At 37.6% G+C, this 19,211-nt stretch overlaps 2 protein-coding genes across 3 annotated transcripts; both read right to left on the bottom strand.

Annotated features, from left to right (window-relative positions):
• Positions 1-513: 513 nt before the first annotated feature.
• On the bottom strand, positions 514-4,337 carry LOC110409969 (receptor-like protein 44). Of its 2 annotated transcripts, none has more exons than XM_021419506.2 (2): positions 2,591-4,337; positions 514-980 (listed from the first exon to the last, which is right to left on the bottom strand). In XM_021419506.2, exon 1 carries the CDS (start codon positions 3,460-3,462, stop codon positions 2,659-2,661), a length of 804 nt encoding a protein of 267 aa, XP_021275181.1. In that variant the 5' UTR covers positions 3,463-4,337; the 3' UTR covers positions 514-980; positions 2,591-2,658. The 2 variants fall into 2 exon arrangements, with proteins under 2 accessions (XP_021275181.1, XP_021275180.1); XM_021419505.2 differs by lacking the exon at positions 514-980 and adding an exon at positions 1,963-2,266.
• A 6,524-nt stretch (positions 4,338-10,861) lies between these two features.
• Positions 10,862-15,671, bottom strand: LOC110409528 (AP2-like ethylene-responsive transcription factor ANT). The gene is made up of 9 exons (XM_021418893.2): positions 14,582-15,671; positions 13,798-14,464; positions 13,430-13,512; positions 13,264-13,272; positions 13,082-13,170; positions 12,916-12,989; positions 12,772-12,822; positions 12,589-12,665; positions 10,862-12,179 (listed from the first exon to the last, which is right to left on the bottom strand). The coding sequence occupies exons 1-9, from the start codon at positions 14,901-14,903 to the stop codon at positions 11,530-11,532; spliced, it is 2,022 nt and encodes a 673-aa protein (XP_021274568.1). The 5' UTR covers positions 14,904-15,671; the 3' UTR covers positions 10,862-11,529.
• Between the last annotated feature and the right edge of the window lie 3,540 nt (positions 15,672-19,211).

The following is a 19,211-nucleotide window of genomic DNA, read 5'->3' as shown; positions in this document are numbered from 1 at the left end:
GTGGAATTTGTAAATTAAAAATAAAAACTAATAACTTAATATATCTCATTGAATATGTGATTAAGCTCAATTGCCTTGTCATCAATTGGTTAAAGTTCCAAATTTCAGCTATATGATTTTTTTTCCCTGTTTTATTAAGTTGTTTTGAGATCCAAGCCATACAAGACAAATGTATTTTTTAAAACTTATTTACAGTGTTCAATCTTTTTAATTTTATGCATCTATTAATAATTCATGAAATGTGATATTTTATTTCATATCACATGTGAATGTAATTATTAAAATTTATATAATATTTTAAATTAATCATTATTAAAAACTTAAATTTAAGTTTTTTTTTAAAAAATAATCGAATCAACATGCTTTAATCTGATTATAGAGATTGAAATTAAGAACTTGTCAAATTTCAACGTCCTTCATTCAACTAAATCATCAAAGAGTCATTGACTAAACTTGATTACATGGTCCAACTTTGGTTGCTTGTAACCTGATCGGGGGGTGTCAACAAATTAAAAGATGTTGGCATGGACCAACTAAAAAAGAGCATAAAAAATTATTAAAGTGCGTGAATGGCATTGAAAGCAAAACCCCAACCCTTGTGACTCTAAATCAATTACAGGAATGAAGAAGGAATGGTTCGGATCACAATCAGATGAATCAATAAAAAAACACCCAAAAAAAAAAAGAAAATGTCCCAGACTAACTTTTTCTTTCTCCTTCTGCTTCTTCTTCTTCTTCTTTCAGCCAACAACATAAACAATTTAACAGATGGGGTCCAGCCCATGATGACATGCATGCCATTCCTGGAAGACCCATTAATGAGAGGAATCAAAGCACATTTGACCATCTCCTGCTTTCGGTGTGACTTGAAGTTTCTGCAATCACAGCCTTCCATTCAATTCAAAGCAACTCGAGTAGTTTGGGGCTTGGAGACAATTGTGGGTCTGGCTTTGGTTAAAATTGGCTTTTGCTGAGTGAACCTTAAAAAGACAAAAGAAAAAAAAAATTTCATTATACAGTCACTAGATCTTTGTCTAATTCGGTTTCGCTAAGGATGCTTTGTTAATGTTTTTTTTTTTCCCCATAATTTTGGAATAGGATGTTTTTCTCCATCTCCTTTCCCCTGTTTCTTTAGGTTTGGTTTCCTGTTTATCGCGCAGTTTAAGGACTCTAATGCACACCATGAACGTTAACAATGGGGTCCATTCTTTGTTCTTTTCACCATGGTTGTTGGGTCGCACTTACCAAAAGCAACAAGCTGTACATTGGATTTTCTGCTTAAAATAATCCTGGATGACAGTTTACACCTAATTGTTACCATAATTTTGAACTGAATTCATAAATTTAAACTTGAGATGAAGTGTAATAACCCATTTCGAATCAAGGAAAAAAAAAGGTCAATTTTGAGCCGAGGCTAGGCACATTGAATCATGCATAGCTTCAAATATTAAAGAATGAAGAGAAAAAGGTTAACACCACCTAGGAATCACTACCTGTTTTTTATTGCCACTAAAGAAAGCAACGTTATCTTGGAGAAACTTAAACAAATACTAGAAGGCTAGAACTCTAGATTGTTTAACCTAAAAGCGAAACACAATGAATGTAGAAAGAAAGAAAACAAAACCCCAGTTGCATAGAAGGCTAGAACAAATAAACCCCACATATTATAATAATGCAAACCACTTGATCAATGTTTAAGCAATCCTCCTTTTTACTCAAATCAGATGTTAGAAAGAAAAGAATAAAAAAAGAAAGAAAGGAAATTCCTTTTGCCAATTTTCATTTGAATCAATGTTAATCATCAAGGCAAACATGGGCTGTCCAATAAAAGTAACACAACAATTATTAGTAGTTAAACATGATTTATCCTTTTAGATGCACCCACAGAGACCTAAACCTTTGAACCCAAAATTACTGTCCGGAATGTTCGCTTGACCAAAGCCAAAAGGCCAAAGCATAGAGTTAATTAAAGCTCTCTTTATTTTTATGTTGTAAGAAGTAGACAAGTTACACAGCATGTGATGCTGGTGCTGGTCTCCCACCAGCTCACATTAGCAAAGCACAACACAGCAAACCCAAGTAGGTAAAGCGCATTTTTAATAAATGCACCGAGTTTGAGGATTTTTACAAAGACCCCAAGTGCCCACCACTATTTTCTACATCCATAATAATATTTTTTGGGGGGGTTTAGCTATCGCCACCAGCAGACAAAATTCCACGGCGCAGTTCTTTCATTCATCCCCACAGAGTCTGCGCTCTATGCAGACTAAAGAAAAAAAGAACAGCAAATAATTCATTTACATTAATGAATGAAAAAGATAAGGAGAGAAAAAGAAAGAATACAAGAAAACTGCACTATTTCACTGAAAAAAGGCTCATGTTTGAATTGCTTTATACATTGTCGATGATTGTCGTGAATAAATATATAGAGAATCCCAAAAAAGAAGAAGAAGAAAACCCCCAAAATAGTTAAGCAAAAAAAGGAAAAAGAAGGAAACTCTCCCCGAAAAAATCTGTAAAAGACAACTTCTCTGAATAAGATTAGCCCAAACCTCACTAAAATTGAGAAGAAAAAGAAAAAATAACATACCTGAAATTTCAATCTTTTCATTCTAGCTCAATAATCTTCAATAACATGTTAAATCAAAATTCAAGCTTTTAATACTCAGGCATAAACTGACTACTCTTCCCTTCTTCGGCAGCCATCTTTTGCTCTGTAATCTTCAACCAGATACAAACTCCAGTAAAACTAAGCACCAAACTAGCAAGTCCACTTCCCAATCCGATCCCAACAATGGCCAAAACCGACAACCCTTTACTTTTCATAGGTGGTAAAGGGTATCCATAAAGATCCTTATTTCCTTCGAAAGAACTAGCATTGAACCTTGGTAAATTCCCACTTCTGTTCCCTAAATATGCTGGTATAGGCCCTGAAAGCTTGTTGTAAGAAACATCAAAAGCTGACAGCCTTGCTAGAAGGCCTAATTGTTGAGGAATCTGACCAGTAAGTAAATTGTCATGAAGATCAATGACATTTAAATAAGCACATAATGTAAGCTGTGGAGGGATCTCTCCTTCAAGACGATTTGATGAAAGATTCAACACTGCCAGGTTCACCAAATATTGTAAATCTTGTGGGATAGGACCTGAGAAGGAGTTTGAAGATAAGTCGAGAGACTGAAGATTGGTACAGTTCGAGAGAAAAGGTGAGATAGAGCCTTGGAGAGAGAGGTTTGTAAGGGAAAGCTTGTAGATTCGACCATTGTTACAAATTGCACCAGGGAGATAAGAGGTGAAACCGCTGCAAGGGTTTGCAAAGGTGGATTTGGTCCAGTTTTGCAGGTTCTTTAACGGGTCTTTCAAGGATTCGCTTAAGTGAGTCAAGCAAGCCTCGTCGTTTGGATCTGATGAAGCTAATGGAAGTGCAGCGCACGTTAGCAGGAAGAGAATTAGCAGACCCATGGAAGATAAAAAATAAAAAAAAAAAGACGTCGCTCTGGTGCAATAGAACCTTGGTTTTGAGATTGAAGCTTTTCTATTTGATTCTTGGATGTTCTGGTTGTGTAAGAGGAAGACAGAAGAGAAAAAAGAGGTTTCGTTGTTTGCCCTCTGTTCTGTTTCAGTTCTGTTATGAAGATGCAAAACTTAGCAGATGGCAAGGAAATGTAGAGAGTAAAAAGACTGGCCTTTTAAGGTTTTCTTGTTTCCCCTTTTTTTCCTTGTTGTTTTTCACTATTGTAATGGCACAAGGTAGCATCGAACAATAGAATACGAGAGAGGGAAACAGAGAGAGAAGCTCAGTTGTATAAAATTCCTGCTCTTCCGTCTTTTTTATAGGCGCAAGTTAGCAAACAAAGAGAGAGAAAGGGAGTGGGGGGCAATGGGGTGGACTGAAAGAGGGGGTTTGGTGAAAGTGAAAGAGTGTTTGATAAAATTAAATCCAAAAGTGAGAGAGGAAGAGAGCGGGGTGGGAGGCGTGGGGCTGCGAGCTGCACAAATGAGGCCTAAGGATGGTGACAAGACGGATAGAGGGAAGGGGGAAGAGCTGGAGAGGATAGGGAGAGGGTTGATTTGGTCATTTACCATTCCAGTTCTGGGAAACCAGCAGGCAGGAGGGCAACTGTTGTAGTGTTGTCGTCGTGGGACTGATTGATACGTTTTCAAGGAACGGTGGGGAAGGAATAGGAGACTGCCTTTGCCAAAGATTTCTCCAGCATTTCCGTGACAAAAGAATGATGCAAAATTTTTATAGCGATCTCTACATTCCATCATTAATGCTCCCCCCTCCCCCCTCTCTTTCTGCTCTAACACATTGCCTATCTGCAACCATCAGATCTGCATAAATGTTAATCATTTTTCAGCTTACTAATTATATGCTACTAAGTCCGCTGACTCACGTTATCATCATCGATTACAATCGGGACCTTTTCTGCTTTGCCTTTCCCAATTTGAAGTTCATTGACTCTCAAGTTTATAGGATAGGTTGTCGTTTACTTCAACTCTCTAATCCTTTTGGTCAACCCCTCCCTCATTACAATTTGTACTCAAAAGTAATTCGATTCATATAAATACAACATGTATTATCAGCATTATGCCAAATTTTTACTTGAAATTTAAGACACTTGTCATATTTGCTTAAAAATAATATAAAAATGGAATAACCATTTTGATTTGTCGCCTATTAATTAGAATATAAATCCATAATCAAAACAAGATAAAAGCATACAAGGATGTACAACTTGAAACAAATGTCAAGTTTGACCGAAATTGCTTATATAAATTTATTGTCGTAGCTCCAAATCGAAATAAACCATTCTTTTTGTGACCAAAAATACATTAAGATACAGCATGAATTGACATCAGCCAATGAGATCGTTGGTGATTAATGTGACATACATTCTTTTCTTACTAAGCTTCTGATAACCCTTAAGTGGGACCATGGAATTTGTGCCCATGATTGATTCACTATTGTGGCAGTGGAAATTGTTGTACGGCTCTTTTGAGTGCTCTGAACCCCATTGAGCCGTGGGTGAGTGTTCATATTTTCTTCATACACATCTTTCTTTTGAGGCTTGGCTGTCATTAAATAATATGAGTTACAGTATTTTATCGTGGGATCTTGCAGCAGAAGGAAAGCCAAGTTTCGTTGTCAAAGCCAAAGCTTCTTGGCCAAACCCCTTATAATTATTGCTTAGGCATGCCTAATTGGTGAGACCAAGCAAACGCATGCTTGACAAGGGAAATCATATCTTTGATATAATCATCCTCATGTGAGATTACGTTTGGCCAAATCGATGACATTGAAAAGGGAAAGAGGCGAAGAAAATTGAAGAAAAATATATGTTTGTGGGGTTTGTCCTAATTTTTATCTATTGCTAGTCAATGTTTTTGAGCTCACACAGTCAAAACTAGAGACTCCTTGGTTGACACAAAAGCTCAATCCACAAGAAAAACCTTTTAGCAGAAATTTTTCTGTGCAAATGCTTGAAGCAAGAGGCAACAGCTCAGGGAAAGAAACCCGAGGAAGCACAAGGGAGAAACTAAAGGCGTCACGCAAGAATTGACATGGCATTTAATCCAAGAAAACCGATGAATTTAGCCACCAATTGTAAAACAGAGCATGACCTCCATTATCCTACTTTTTATAATTACTTTTTGTTATAAAAATTAGTATAATTAATAAAGGGTATATTCACTTGCTAACTAAACCAATCTCTTAATCAACTGTTTTTGCCCTAATTGGTTAGGTCATTCTTCTTAAGAGATAGACGACACTGCATACTGAGGCTACCATTTATTCGTCTGTATTATTGTACTCCTACTGTACATGCTTGTCCTTAAAGGTCTCAATGGCGCTCCCTAGCCATAAAAAAGGCCCGAACAGGCAAATATCAGAAGTTTGTCCTTAGTGTTGACCACGGGTGCAAACCAGCCGAGTTGAGTCGATATATTTCACGCTTGAGCTCGCTTGTAAAAAACTCGAGGCTCGACTCGAACTCGGTCCAGTTTCAGTCTTTTGTACTTGAGTTCGGTATAAATATAATTAAGTTATTTGAAGTCGGTTTTTTTTATTATTATTAATTTATTATCGAATTAAAAATTTGAATTAAATTTTAAATAAAATTTTTAAATTTATAAATAAATGTTTTAACTCGGCTGAGTTCAATATTTAAATAACTAGAGCTTGACTTGAAAATAACGGACTCAAATTCGAGTATTTATTAAATTGCGTGCGAGCTTTATTGGCTTAAACCCTAGGGTGGATCGATTAGGTGAGACTTGTTTTTTTAGTTAAATGTCGACAATAATGACGCTCTACTTAACCAGTGATGTACTTAGTGTACGGTCTGTCTTAATGGAATGAAATACTTGCACCGAAATTTGGGTTAAACCAATTGAGGTTTATGCATTTAATACGACGCTGCTAGCTCTACGTTTTTGGTTGGGTTTTTCCCTAACCATGGATACAACGCAGGGTTCCATGGCTGCCATGCCTGGCAGTCACAAGGGACCCAAGTGGTTGCCTACAAACCAACAAACTGTTTGGGGTTCCGTTCTTGCGTTCTCTCAAAAGGCTGACCAACCGAAAATGAGAGATCCCCAATGGCCCATGGTTTTTTGTTTTTATTTTTGTGTGGTGTAAATGGGGGCCTCAAAGCCTTAAATTTGAGGCCCTCTCTTCTGATGGCTTCCTCACCTCTTTTCTAACTGCAGCCCAACAAAATAATATCTTCCCTTCTAGACTTTCCAGGTGATGGCCGATACTCTAGTCACCTTCAATCCAAGCTTTGTGGGTAAATACAAGGACAAACAAATATATTGAATCTAAGTGAGAGGAGGCGCACACTTGGATGTGACACAACATTTTCATTGACCATCATCGGCAGAAAAAAAGAATACTTACTTTAAAATATGACATGAACATAACTATCTTTTGTACTTAGGACAATGCATTATTTGGTAGGTAAGCACAATGGGTTTTAAAAAATGCTTGTGAGATTCCAGCCAGGCTTAACTAGTTACATACATATATATTCTTTATATCTTGATTAAGATCTTTTACAACATATTGATTAAACTAATAATAGTGATTAAAGAAGTCTTAGCCGACTGCCAATATAGTAATGCTTCTATATCTTATCAGAAAAGAAATCTGTACACTTGTTCGGGTAGCTATCCTCTTTGCCAAGGCAAAGATAAACGGCTGGATAGATTATAGTAAAAGGTATTCACTAATTTATGCAACAAATAAAACTTCTTCATATTTGCTTCAATCGAAAGAGTGAATATAATCGTTTTGATTTGGTTTTAATAAGTTCCAATTGTCCAATGATTACTTGATTCAAAAGATTATAAAATGTAAATATTGAAGTCAAATGTGGGGATTTGATCAAATATAGATTGCAATTGCATTATCAAACTCCTTCAAGATGGCGTCCAAATAAACAATACTTTTTTCATTTTTTGGTGTGTGCGCGCTGTAGGTGTCAACTTCACCGGTTTGGAAGCCCAACCGTGATCACATGGGCCCCCGAGACAACAAGATACCAACTTTTTTACCATAGCATTGGTGGGACAGCTCATTGTTCAGGTTGATGCAAGCTTTCAAAATCAACACCCTCCCTTGAATTGGACTTCGGTGGGATTATGCTGGACAAAACATTTCTGCTGGGTTTGTTTTAGATAGTGATTTGCAAATGAATCTCGTACACAGAATGCAAACCCTTTTTCCTTCAATAAAGAATGAAATGAAAGAATCAATGTCTCAAAAGGCCTTAAACCATTAAAGACTTGCTAAGCTTTGAAGCCACCTTTGAAGCTACAAAATACAAAGACGTTAAGCATCGAGATTGGTTTTATCTGTTTTTCCTACTACAATCAATCTGATTAATAAGACTCAAATGATTGGGGCTTGGAACAATGGAATGTAAACCACAGAATGTTTACGACAACAACAAAAAAGGAAAATGGTGGTTGAATCAATGTGCAGTCCACAAGAAAATTTGTTGGCTTCTTATAATTGGAGATGTAGCCAACAGCTGTATAACAGGTTTGGTCGTGTATTTGTGGACCTTAAATCGAAAGAAAGAAAAGAGGCAGCCAAGAAAAGGTTAGGTTTCAGTGAAATTACGTACCTAATAGTAGGGACCCTAATGCCAATGGGACCAAAACGCCAGGGAATCGTGCAACAGCAATCAAATAGAGGCCCAGTCACTTGATTGTAGCATGAGCAGAGAGAACCCCTGGTTTGGTGGGTTTGATAACCCTGGCCCGTTCCAAATTATTGTCTATTTATTTTCATTTGCATGGCCTTGGTTTCTTTGACAAGAAACAAGGGACTTAGTCAAAGGATTCTCCTTTGGCCATGAATGAAACTTTGCCTATGCGTTTGTTCATGCCATTATTGATTCAACTTTCAGTCTAGTACAGAAGTGCTCAAAATTGTATAATTGTACTCTCTTTCAAATTTGAATAAATGGGGCTTTTCTATTTCTTTTAATACAGAAAAAATGGTTCAAACTCTACCACTTAGATGTACATAGCCAAGAGCAGGGCTAAAGATAAAAGACTAGAAGCAATCTCAACATCTGCAATAAATCCTCACATACATAGAGATAAGTGGTGGAATAAGATAAAGTTTAATCTTATCTCATGATTCTCATTCTTTAAGAGATAAATCAATGTAAAATTAGATAATATTGTTATATCTCGTCATGCAAACACCAAACATGCAGGGCTTTGCCCTATTGGGTTGCCATGCCATGCAATAACTTCAAGGCCCAAATTATATGCTTTTATTTTTTTTTTGGCCCAATCCTCGGTCTACGTACTCCAATGCAAAATCCTCCCGTCTACAAGTACAAGCTTCCCCTGCATCGCATTTTCACAAGGATTTGAAGAGGAAAGCGAAATTTCAAATCCCCTTAACATTTTGTGATAAAAGTGTTGACATCGGGCCGAAAAGTTATTATTCTTCTCCTATTTTGCTAGCAAAAACATATGATGTCTGAGAAAAAAAGGTCAAGAAATTTGTTGGTTTTCAATTGAAATACCTGTAAAGCAAACACTTTGAATGGCCCGGATCAATGAAGAAATTTTGTCTCAAGCAGATCATGTCATGGCGATTACCGATTAAACATTGTTCTTCGACCGACCTATGGCTAGCCTAGCCAGATATTTTCATGATTAATGCTCTAATTCGCAAACCGGGAATACCCTTTATATCCTTCCCAATTTCCATCCGGTGATTTGACTTATCGTGGACCAGTGATAAATTGATCTTCAGCAGGTGAGTGAGACAAAATCATGGCGTGTATATTTCTGACGTGACTTTCAATGTTTGAATAACCTTGTAATGCAGGCCGTACAGGGTTGGGCTTTCTGTAAAAAATTGAAGACAAATTACTGCTATCTTAACTTTCATGAGCTTTTTTCCACGAAGGGTTGTTATCTCTTTTGACCATCAGCCAAGCCAACCCCCTTGCTGTTCACCTTTATCTTGCAATATTCTATTTATGTTTGCAATAATTCTATTTGCTGTCCCTTTGTTTCTTTTGTTTTATGTCTTGCTGAGGGTGAGATAGAATTCTGCTCCATCTTTATCTTACTAAAAGCATTAAAATCCAAAATGATTTTAAACAGGGAATACACTGTTTTCACGCCAGGGGAAAAAGGTGTTGGATGTGTCAAAGATGGTGTGCCCCAGTTGGCTTGTTCGGATCTGTAAATCTTTTGTCCTCTGATAACATGAGATCTTCATGTTAGGGCTCAAGCAGCTGATAATAGTAGATGCACTGTAGTCCAATACTTTGGACAAGGAATAAAAAAAATCTTGACCACTTAGAACCAAAATCAATCTTCTCAAATCTTACTTTCCATTATCAAATATGCCTGTCTTATGTAGAAAGTGCACTTAATCAATGAAAAGTCTGCTTTTAGCAATAAAAACAAGAATCTACTATGTGATTACATAATCTACCCACGGCAACTTGCTAACTTGAATAAAAAAAAACTGATCAGGCACTTTCAAATCTTACTTGTTATGCTTAATCTCCAGGTTATATTGTTACTGTCATTAAACGAGCTACAAGGGTGTCAACTATCGTATGGAGAGCTTAGAATCAATTCTTTTCTTCATTTAAATTTGTGATGATTAATGGGAAGGCTGAGGCATTGAGGGGTACTGCGTTTCGCGCTCCTTAACACTGGGAAAAAAGAACACTGGAATGTCAACTCCAATATACTTATGAACAGAAAAACATTGTTGAATCTTCACTGCTTTTTGCTTTGCAGCTGTTGAATTAATTTCTTAACCAATGTCGCTGCCTCAGTTCAGAGGTTGGTGTGCACAAAAATAATGGCCGCATGAACCTTTGATTCATTGTTCTTAAGCAATAACTCCAGGCCTAGGCACTGTTTATTTTAGAACTATTTCTCATTTCTCAGTAGATTTAAACATATGTAAATTTATAAGGTGGTTACTTTGATATATTTCTGCGAACGCCGAGGAGATGAACCAAGAACCAAGGACTTGAATTCTTCTGCTCTCCTTGGCACGAAAAGGTTTTCTCTTTGTTATGGCGTGAGAAGAATTTATTGTTCTCGGAAATCCCAAGGCAGCTAACGTGAATGGAAGTCAGCTTGAAACCTGGCAATGTGTTTTTGGTTAGAAATCTTTCACAGTTGTCCATAATGTTGGAATTTGCATGGGAGTGCTTTTCTGCACATGTGCATGAATGAAGAAATCATACCACACGAGTGAAATCACTGGTAATCAATCAACCTTTGACTGGTCATGGGAACCCACAATTGGACATGGAATGGCTTTTAGTGCTCCCGTGCATCATTAGCCTGACACTTAGCGGGCTTAGAAAGGAAGACCTTTAAAAGGGTAATTCATCTTTCCACCAAAATAGCAGACAAATTAGAAATAATTATGTGCCCTTTAAGTATAAACTAAAAGCACCAAAACTTCTCATACAGGGGGGAATCCATTGTCCTCTACCCTTCTTTTTCTTTGAATTATGGGAAGGAATGTCTCTTTTCTTCATCTGGAGAAAGCCGAGATAAGAAAGGATGTTGGCAATGATGCTGTTATGGATGTAGAGAACCAAAGGGTGTTGAGATCAGAGATGTTGTGGTCAAAGGCCCAAAGAAGAGGACCAACTTTGCATTAACGCGACACATACTGAGCTGTTTCTGAACTTAAGAGGACCAACAAAGGTGAATCTAATTATGAATATGGTCACCCCCATATTGCAAATATCATTTCATAGACTTCAATCATAATGCCTTTAAAGCTTCCCTCTACCAATTTTTCTTTTCAAGATCTTCATAAGAGAGGCTAAAAGGATATTGAGTTTCAAATTTGTTCTTCTTCACAACAGGTCCCACATAGACCTCCATTAACTCCTCAATTTTCTCCAATAAGAAAAACTCACAAAAGACCAAACTTTCTTTTTCCTCATGCCTTTTTTTCCCATGCAAAAAAAAAAAAAAACTTTTTTGCTACTATACCAAACGTCTAATCTATGAATCTGTCCAGGCAGCGAAAACTGGCATGTGAGGCATGGAGAGTGCAGGCCTCAGCTGAGCTGAAGGAATCCAAGAATTCACAGTAGTTGCTGAACTAGTGAACAACTTTGATGCTGGAGGAGGCATGGCAAACGGCATTGGTAGGCTGCTGCTTCTATCTGGGCTACCTTCTCTCGAGCTGCTCAAACTAGTCACCAACGAAGAAGCATTGGACAAGTGATGAGTCCCCATCTTGCTTGAATCATCCACCTCTCTCTGGCCTGAGCTGATTGTATCAATGGCAACCACGTTTTCTGGGGCCAAGGAGAAAGTCTGAGTCTTATACTCAATCATGTTAGGCTGTTTCTGCTCAAGTTGTTGGGAGGACTGATAGAGGACCATTTTCCAGTCTGGTTGACTCTCATTGTTCTTGGGCGAATTATTGGTATCACCGCTGCTGTTATCAGTTAAAAGGTTGTGACTGATGGCCTCATTTCCAGGTCCTATTTCTTTGTTTCGCCTGGCTAGTTCTCCGGCAAGAAGGGTATTGCTTGCCATGATTCTTTCCACATCGTACCTCGTTATATCAAAGTTAGTCACAGCATTCACCCCACGGAATTTGATAGCCGCTATGTCATAAGCCTCAGCTGCTTCTTCTTGAGTGCCTGAAAATGAGTTCAAAGAAAGCTTGACTTAGCCAATTATTATCTAATATGACTAATTAAAAACCACAAAAATAGTGGACTTAATCTAGAATTACATTCGAATTTCTTTTTGTTAGCATTTGTGACAAACAGCCTTACAGAAGCTGTTGTTTCTTTTTCCATTTATTCTCCTTTTCACTTTGCTTTTTTGTTTTTTCTTTTGGAAAACGCTCAGCCTTGTGGAAGCATGACCAGTGGCTGGAAAAGAGCCGAAAGAGCTAAAAGAGTGACTCAACGATTGGCCTTTCTAAAGTTAATAAAAACAAACTATACCACATATTGGCTCTAAACTCTAATAAATTCAGTGAAATAATTAAATAGTATAGTAAAACAACGTAATACTTGACAAAGTTTTTCCAAAGAAACTCACTAAATGTTCCAAGATAAAGGTCCTTGTTCCCTGCAACTCTGCCTATCCTAGCCTGCCATCTTCCATGTTGATGATGTCTGCTCAAAATTTCAATAGAACAAAGGAAAATTTATTAGAAAAAAGAGCTGAAATGATAGCGAGACGCAGTTCCAAGTTCCAAAATTAGAAGTAGGCTAAGAAGACCTTGTCACTCCTCTGTACATTGAGGCTCCCCTTGAGAATCCACTGCTTTTCCTGCACAAGTGAAAAGTAGAATTACAATCATTGACAAAATTATCTCAGAGAGATGCATGAACCGCAATGGAAATAGAAGGGGCAAAGATTTACCTTCTCAAGTGAGCAACATACTCCTGTCTAGTCATGTTCTTCATTTCCTCAAGTTCTTTTTGGTAATTTTCCAACTGCCAAATAAACATCATAATTAGAATTCTGTACATAACTGAAAAAGGTTCCCTGGAACCATAAGGCAATGTAATGAGAATTGAATAATTACCGGGAAGTTGATGTGAGTGGAGGGTCCCCAATACTTGAGTGCAGCTAGATCATAAGCTCTTGCAGCTTTCTCCTCCATGTCATAACCCCCTAAAATTAAGATTTTGGAATGACTTGCTATTCAGCACATGACAGGATCAACCGTAACACTTGATAATTGTTTATAATGTCAGAAGGGCTTACCTAAATAAACTGAGAATCATCATTTCATTAGAATCATACCCCCAGTCGTGCAAACGGAAAAGACAAAAATATTAGTAGGCTACGAAAATGAGTCAAGTCAAGAATAAAAAAAGCACCCAAAACTTAAGTGTATAGTATTGCAGGCCGTTCTCTGTTCTGCACTAACCTTGTCTTCCTTTTCTGCTTTGCCCTTCTTTCTTGCAACTATTGTCCCATAGATGGGCTTCATATCTTCCCGTCCATCTATGTCTAACAGAAACACAAGGAAATCAAGAACATTAAGCAAAAGAAGCACCAGAAACAGAAAGAGAAATGCTTAAAATTTAATGAAAAGGAAGGTATCTTGACTTGAACAGGTGCAGGCCAAAATCAAGACACAAAGAATGCACGAAAGAGCCGGAGAAAAAAATTAATTTGTAAAGAAAGAACACCTTTTTAGTTAAAATGTAATGACTAAAGACAAACTAGTTTTCATGAAAGCATGTGAGACAGAAGACTCTTAAAACGAAGTAAAGGAAACGGGAAAAAACTAACCTTGTAACACCTCTATATTGAGAGGTTCTCTGCCCAAAAGTATCAATGGATTTCCTGTGGACAATTTGCTTCTGATCTCCATTATCAGGCCCTCTTTTCTTGGTATCCATGGCTGCATAGTCAGTTGCAGAAGGTGAGATTTGCTGTGAACCAGTAACACAGCTTGATTGTGAGCCAGGACTCATGGACAAGCTCAAAGACTGTAAGTCTCCATATGCCATTGCACCGATAGAGCCAGATTCAGCTCCATTATCACCCATGCAGCCGATCATCTTCTGAGGCATTGCATGGTCAGTCGAGTAGTTTCTCGAAAACCAGTTTTTCATGCCAGGTGCCACATCATCTGCCATTGTTGGGAGCTGAAGATTGCAATCTGTAACATGGGTTTCTTTAGGTTCTTCTCCTAGTAACATTTCTTGGTTTCTATATCCTGAGTAATATTGGTATTGTTGGACCTGAATCTGCTGTTGGTGCTGCTGCCTGGAGGACTGTTGCAGATGGTCGAGGCAATTTTGGTTGCTGTGCTCATGGTCCGGGTTATGATGGTAATACATGCTGTCCAAACTTAGAGCCATGGCTTCTCTGTCACCGCTTTCATAGTGATGGGACCCCATGGCTGCACCCCCAAAGAAATCCTCCAGTTTTGGAGTTGAGGTAGGAACCATTGCTTCACACGAAAAGTCAAAGACAGAAAAGTCCAGATGTTTGAGAAAACTAATATTTCCCCAAAGCACAAAACAAACTCCAAAAGAAAAGAATATACAAATAGAAGTTTGAGCCTAACCTTGTGGCTGTGACCTGCCAAGAGCTTCCATTAAACAAAGAGACCCATCAGACTTCAGTGGCATCGCAGAAAAGTGAGAATACAAGCCACCATTTTCTCCTTCAACTCCATAATAAAGTCCATAATTAAGATGGGATGGAGAGTGGAAAAGACTTGATGGAACTGCTGTGGTAACACCAGAACCAGCAGCGGCGACAGAAGCAGACTGTGTTTGGTGACGAGGGTCTTGATTAGTAACCTCCATTTTCATGTGAGGAGAGAGAGAGAAACCTAACCAGTTAGTATTGTTATTGTTGTTATCATCATTACTCAAGGACTTCATCTTCTTACTATGCTTCTTTCCCACCTAGAAAAGATTCTAGGCAAGCTTCTCTTAGCGCAGGGCAACTCAATCATTGGGAAACAAATAAACTAATCATAAACCAACCTTCTTCTTGCTTCACTCCATTCTGAAAAAGAAAAAGAAGAGAGAAAAAACTGGGAGGGTTTTGTTTTGTAGCTGCAGAAGTGATTGGACCATATCTAACAACTCCATCTAAAACAAATCCAAAACTCCTGCAACTGAATCTATGTGCATGACTCTTCTCTCTCTTTCTCTCTCTCACTGAAAAGATTTCTAAAGAGAACTAAGCAAGTTCCTTTAAACTAAACAAAAAGAATGAGTTCCAGCAAGCTATGCTGGGCATCCTTCCTGCATTCCATAGGGATCTGTGTATGAGAAAGACCTCTTCTTTTGCTTTACCCTACGCTCCTTCTTGCATTTCCCTTTCTTTTTTCTCTCTTTTCCTTTTAAGACCCCCTCCCCGACCTTAAACACATTAAAAATTCAAAGATTTATTTAAAAGATTAAATAAGAACCCAGCCACATCCAGAAGCTACACCAAAGACGTGATACTAGTAGTAGTAAGAGTACTTACAACCCGATAAACCTCATTTTCTCAAGTGGATATACCACTGCTACCTCCTCCATGCCCCCAAAATATCCATCAGTTATTAACAAGTTCTCTTTTGCATTGTTGTCTGTTTCATCTCAACTTAAATACTTGCCGGGATTGAGACGTAAGCCCGTAATGGTAATTGGAAATGCTCTTTTCCAAGCATAAAAACAAAGCAAAAAAAAAGGTACCTAGGTAAGGTTTTTTTTATCAGTAAGGATATAGATACTGGATAAAGATAGTAGATATTTATTCTTTTTGGTATAAATGTAATAATTTATTCTAATTTAAAGGACCAAATTTATTTTACATTTAATAAAAGAATTTGAAAATGAAAAGTAATGGTGTCTCCTAAAGGACCAGTGTCTTATATCCTTTATAAGAAATGTATGAAGCATGTCTACAAGGTTATAAACAAGAAAAATGAATGAGGGGGGAAGAGAATAAATGAGTGCGCAAGGAAAACCATTAAATCCAGTTGCCATACATTGGTGGGTATTTGTAAGTGTAGCTGCAGCACATTAATTGACATGGTAGTAAAATGAAAGAAAAACAATGTACAGCGTTGGCTTTAATTGTTGTAGCAGGCTTTGGATGAGAGCAATAGATTTTAGATTTATCACAGCCAGAACCAGAAGACAATACTGTACCATCCCTGCTCACCTTTCACTGCACAGCTTCTTTGCCGGGCCTATCAGTTTGTTTTTTTTGTTTTCAACTTTTGAAAATACTTGGAGTGTAGGGCAAACTGCAAAGAGCTTCTACCACGACGCCGTTTCCCAAGAAATATAAACCTGTTGGTAAACATGCCGTGGCAAAGTGCCTGGCAGAGTCACAATTTTGACTGGCTTTTTGCCTTGTCCTTTTGCATGTTGGTCGCCAGTAACTGGTAACCCTGCCAAAATGAAGGTGCCCATAACTCAAACGGAGCACAAACAAGCATGTAATGTGTCCATTCAACTCGGATTTGAATGGATTTCAGCTGCAACTGGTTTCGGTTTATACATATATATATGATTGATATTTTTAAATACTTTTATTCCTTAACTAAATTACATTATAAAGTGTTTATTACAAATATTGTTGATCAAGCGTATTTGGATGATTGGGTGTTGATTATTTTTAGTTAACTTTACTTAATATGGACAAGCAGGCGTAAACATCTATCATATCATGCATCTTAATTACAAAGCAAGACTACTACTAATTAACATTCATGATATCATTAAGAAAGTAAGAGATTTTTTTTTAGGGAGTACTGCTGGAAAGAAAACCCAGGGAGAGTTTGGAAAATCAACCCCACCCTGTCTTGCCTGCCTCTTTCTCTTTTTTGGTATAGTCTTAAATATCAACCTTATGTGCCATCAAACTTTAGCATAATGAATCAATGCATGTACTTTTGGCTGTACAGGTCCTTAAAGAATAAATAAAGATAATGCAATTGAATAATAATAAGAAAAGAGAAAAAAGAAAGAAAAAGGATACATTAGAAGCAGCAGAGAAAAATACTGCATTTGCTTTGCTTTATGATCAAAATTGACTAAAGAAGTATGGCCCAATGGGATTTACTTTGGTATATCTATGTCCATGTTCGAGCCATCAGAATTAAAATTCAGAATTATTGATGTGCAAGATACAGTAGAAAATCTTTTATTTTTGCTTTATCTAAGGCTTTAGTTGTAGTCAACACTTGCCTCCAGACAAAAAGTGAGAGGTGGGTCACTGTGATAAACGTGGGGGGAAGCGAAACTGGCTAAGGTACAAGACCCATCCTTTCATTTCTTTGTTCATCTGTTTAGAGAATTAAAGAGAAAACAAAAAGAAATTATGGGGAAAAATGAACAAAAGGGTGAGATAACTTAGAATCTAAATCTCTCCCACACCCCCCCCCCCCCCCCCCCCCCCCCCCTCCGGCCCAAATCTTCTTGTCTTTAATAAGAAATTAACTTCTGATTTCAAGAGGAAAGAAGAGAATTGTTGATCCTTGGTTTAATTTGATTGAGTTTCAAAGGCAAAAGACAAAGGGATAGCTAGAAATAGGAGGATGGTACAAGGCAAACTTTGTCTCAAAGTTGATATCCTCAAATGATGAGTGAAGGGGCCCCTAAAAGAGCATGCTTTTTGTGGGATGAACACTTTATATCCGATTGTCTCAGTAAAGCCTTTTAATAGTGGGGAGAATATTTGATAACCCAAGTTTGGCTGTGCTAATCTTTTTCTAGTTTAAAGGCTTCCTTGACCATTGGCTCCCCTTCTTTTGTCTTTAATTGCTGCATTAAATGCCACCGTCCTTCGGCTTCTTCCAGGGAAAAAAAATATATATTTTCGTTTCGGGGTGGAATGACGGTGGAACTATAGATTGAGAAATTTCAACGCAAACATGTAGGTATTAAAAAAAAGGTGTGAACATCCATCCCATTAAGGCAGATAAAGAAATGATAATTTCTCAAATTATTATTGTTATTGTGGCTGACAATTTTAGAGTGTAGCAACTATTTTAGGGAAGGCTATGGGTATGGATGGGAGCTGGGAAGTTGATAAAAGTGAAGGATTAAAGTCTTCCTACTTGTTCGTTTGTCGTGCGGTCTGTTGTTGTTATAATTAATTTTAATCATAATCGGACTGTCTAGATAAGTTCTTCCTATCATGAGCATTTAAAATTTGAAACCACGTTAGTGTTATAGCAGCCGAAACAGAGAAGTGTTGTCGGCGCCGGCGTCGGGACTATGTTTCATAGAGAATTCAGGCTAAAACCTAGTAAACATTTTAAAGGGTAAGATTCAAGAATGGAATTGGATTTTATTTTGAGAGGGAGTGTCAGTACCATGGTATGTTGGAGTCAACAATTTCATGGTATACTAATATATATTTTGCATGGAAAATATGCATGACTATAGCCAAGCCCATGGAGACAGAATTTCCAGAGAGAATGATTTTGTTTGAAAAGAGAGTGGGGAAGAGTTTTTGAGAGGGAAAGATGTATCAGAGGACTTGGGGGGTACCCCCCTCCCATCTTTTTTGATTGTAGTAATGATGAGAAAATCCACCAAAACAACCACTAGAGGCCAGTAAGTTTTACTAGAAATAGTGCATGGACTAACAATAACAACGAAGCTATGTGCTGCTGCATCAGCAGGTTTTGCTTTCTTTCATTGTCACAGATGACAGACCCTCTTGGTGGGAAGCAGATGGGGAAGGGCTTCGGCTTTGTGGTGCTTCTTTTCCTCTTCATGTCTGCTTCTAATGGGCACCCCTTTTATTACGAACTTGGTTGGCTATCTCCCGAGTGCCGTTACTTCTTGCCTTACACGGACCACTATACCCTCTGGGATGGGAACGGGGGACACCTAACTTTTGTGTTTAACCACCCTAACTTGACACTTAATAGTTAAAGTCATAATTAAGGGAAATTCTTACTACGGTTAATTTCATAAGTACTAATTAAACATAAGTTTTAACTTGATGCTTATATACCTCTTTGTAAGAAAAGAAGTTTTGCTAAATTCGAAGTCTAATATCCCCTAATATAAATGAACACTGTAGAACACAAAAGAAATTGGGTTTCTCAAGCCTAATGAACCTGGATCAAGCAAAATTTTCTTTGGGGATTTCAGTATCTTTGATCATATAACGCATTAAACTTACAATAACGTACTATATTATTCCGACTTGGTATGATCTGCTATGAGGCTCAC

The sequence above is a fragment of the Theobroma umbraticum genome, unplaced genomic scaffold (assembly GCF_002168275.2).
Source record: "Theobroma umbraticum cultivar Fairchild unplaced genomic scaffold, ASM216827v3 scaffold_44.0, whole genome shotgun sequence".
NCBI lineage: Eukaryota > Viridiplantae > Streptophyta > Magnoliopsida > Malvales > Malvaceae > Theobroma > Theobroma umbraticum.
This window is presented reverse-complemented; position numbering and strand designations above follow the sequence as displayed.

Coding starts and splice junctions, on each gene's coding strand:
- LOC110409969 (XM_021419506.2), bottom strand. CDS start 3,462: ATGGGTCTGCTAATTCTCTTCCTGCTAACGTGCGCTGCACTTCCATTA.
- LOC110409528 (XM_021418893.2), bottom strand. CDS start 14,903: ATGAAGTCCTTGAGTAATGATGATAACAACAATAACAATACTAACTGG. Junction 14,465..14,581: donor TGGCAGGTCACAGCCACAAG/GTTAGGCTCAAA, acceptor TTTCGTGTGAAG/CAATGGTTCCTACCTCAACT. Junction 13,513..13,797: donor CAATATAGAGGTGTTACAAG/GTTAGTTTTTTC, acceptor TGTTTCTGTTAG/ACATAGATGGACGGGAAGAT.